Source organism: Trypanosoma equiperdum, assembly GCF_001457755.1.
Source record: "Trypanosoma equiperdum strain OVI genome assembly, contig: ctg_458, whole genome shotgun sequence".
Classification (NCBI taxonomy): Eukaryota; Euglenozoa; class Kinetoplastea; order Trypanosomatida; family Trypanosomatidae; genus Trypanosoma; species Trypanosoma equiperdum.
The window spans coordinates 1-2,439 of NW_027124374.1; the positions used below are offsets into that span (position 1 = coordinate 1).

General features: G+C 46.8%; 1 protein-coding gene across 1 annotated transcript; it reads left to right on the forward strand.

Moving 5' to 3' along the window:
• Positions 1 to 862: 862 nt before the first annotated feature.
• Positions 863 to 2,041, forward strand: TEOVI_000196800 (uncharacterized protein; the record flags this gene model as incomplete). Its single annotated transcript, XM_067225117.1, has 1 exon — positions 863 to 2,041. One exon carries the CDS (start codon positions 863 to 865, stop codon positions 2,039 to 2,041), a length of 1,179 nt encoding a protein of 392 aa, XP_067081218.1.
• Positions 2,042 to 2,439: the final 398 nt, after the last annotated feature.

The window sequence follows — 2,439 nt, forward strand, 5'->3', positions numbered from 1 at the left end:
GTGGAGCTAGCAGGAAAAGCACCGGACGCAGGAATAGTCCAGACACCCTCAGAGACAGAGGGGGTATGCAATCAACAAGCAACAGAAACAAAAAGAGGGGGAGAGAATAATAAACGTATAACAAAAATCAAAACAAAATGATTGCTAATTGACATCTTTTGGAGAGTCTGGGGTGGGGGGCTTCTCGCCCCATCTGCTGTATTCCGTTCAACTGCGGAACTACAACAAAAATTATAGAGGGTATGTTGTGAGAGTGTATATAGTAATATTATAATAATAGCAGTAATTATAATAATAATAATAATGAGAGTAAGAGGAGAGTGTTGTGACTGTGTATATAAGAATATTATAATGAGAGCAGAAGTAATAACAGCAGTAATAATAATAATGATAATAATGATATAATAATGATTATAATGATAGAAGACTGTCACAACTGTATGCAGGCGGACCAACAAGTGCGACTGTCTAACGAAGCAGTCAGCACTTGGGAGCGGCTGAGCGCCGCCGCTGGCGTAGCAACTAAGTTGTAATCAGGCAGACGCGATGAAGACAAAGCACAGGCTAGGTCGGCTAGCAGCTAAGAAAGCCAAGCCGGCCCTATAAAACTGCAACCCACTGAAAAGAGAAAACATGACTGTCACACACAATCGGCACTAATTTAACACCAGCACAACGACTGGATTTTTGCTACAACCTAACCAATTCGAAGACACCTAAAACTCAACCAAACGTCGATTGATAAGCACAAACCATAAAACTCACTAAACATCACCCCGGAGCACCACCGCCCATTGGCAGCGGTAGCGAACCAAACGAACACAGAACACCAGCAGCAAGAAAGCGGTAACAGAGCAGCACAATGACCGAAGCCAGACGTGCAAAACTGGCGGAGGCGACGGCAGCGGCAGTCGCATTTTTTATCGTGGGAGCAAATCTAGGGGCCGGGCAAAACCAAGACGAAACCAAGGTCAATGATTTTTGCACGGAGCGGTGGTATTTACAAAAAATGGAGGCAACCTTGCAGCAGAGAATAGAAGTCGCCGCACAGGCGACCAAAACCGCGACGGCCAACGCAAATCTGTTCAGGCTCGCAGCCACAATCCACAGCAGCGACAACAAGGCCACAGGCTATGCGGCACTAGCAGTAGGCGCCGAACAGAAAGCAGCAACAACAGCAACGCAAGCGTACGCCTTCATACAAGCGCAAGACTCGGCCAAGGCGCTGCTAGCAAAAAAGATGGGGGAAACAGCGCTAAACGCAGCGCTATCAAACACGGAGGCAATTCCTCTAGCGGGTACGGGCAGTGTTGCAGCAACCGGCGGCAGAACGGTCCACGGGCAGGCAACCGACAAACATTGCGCAACTACCCAGCCGATAACGCTTGCGAACAAGTTAACCTGCAGCGATAGCAACAACAGAAAATCAGCAGCCGAAAGCCAAGCAGCCTTCACCGCCGCCGGTAACAGGCTGTTGGCTCGGCCAGCGACAGAACTTCTTTCACTAACAGCTTCAGGTGTAATACTTGCCAAGGGGACACCACCCGGTTTCTCGGCGTCAGAAGTGGCTACAACCGATGCACCTGGCTGCGGCACGACTGCAGGCGACAACACGCTACAGAGCGGCACAAACGTAATTGCGGCCGCAACGAGATCCTTCAAGAAAACCAGACACAACACACATATAGAAATAAAAGCCAAGCTAGCGCAAGGAACGCCGAGTACTGTGGAGGACGCGAATTCAGTACCGCTACTAACAGACGACGCAGAACTAGCAGATAAAATCAGAGAAGCATTCAGCATGACACCACCAGCAGCACCCCAAGCGTCCGCACTGACAACCGCAGCAGTACTCGCCGACGGGCCTACAGCGGAATTCGCCAAAGCAATAAAAAAACAACAGGGCTCAACCTCGGCAGCTTCTTTAAACAGCGAAGAAATCGCGGAGCTTGTGTTTGGAGACAAAAAGGTTGACATTCAAGAAGCGTACATTAAACCTCTAACAAGCGACGGGCACATTACCCGGGGGCCAGACAGATAAAAAAAGGTCAACACAAACATTAAGCGAAACCGCCTTCGCAGAAGCCATGGTTTATTTTTATCTCGAAAACCAGAAACAACTAGCAGCAGCAACAGCGGCGCAACACCCAGAAAAAAGCGAAAAAGCAAATTCAGAAGACAAAAAAGGAGAAAAGAACGACGGGGGTAATAAAACAGCCAAACACCACAGCAAGCAATTCTTTTGTCATTAATACGGTTCCTCTTTTGCTTGCATTTTTGCATTTTTAATTTCCCCCCCTCTTTTTTAAAGAATTTTTGCTAAATTTTTGCTATTTGAAAACTTCTGATATATTTTAACACCTTTAAATTTACCCGAAAAAATTGAGCTGTGTTTGTAAGTTGACTGTCTGATTCTGTAAATTTTTTTTTGTTTTTCTG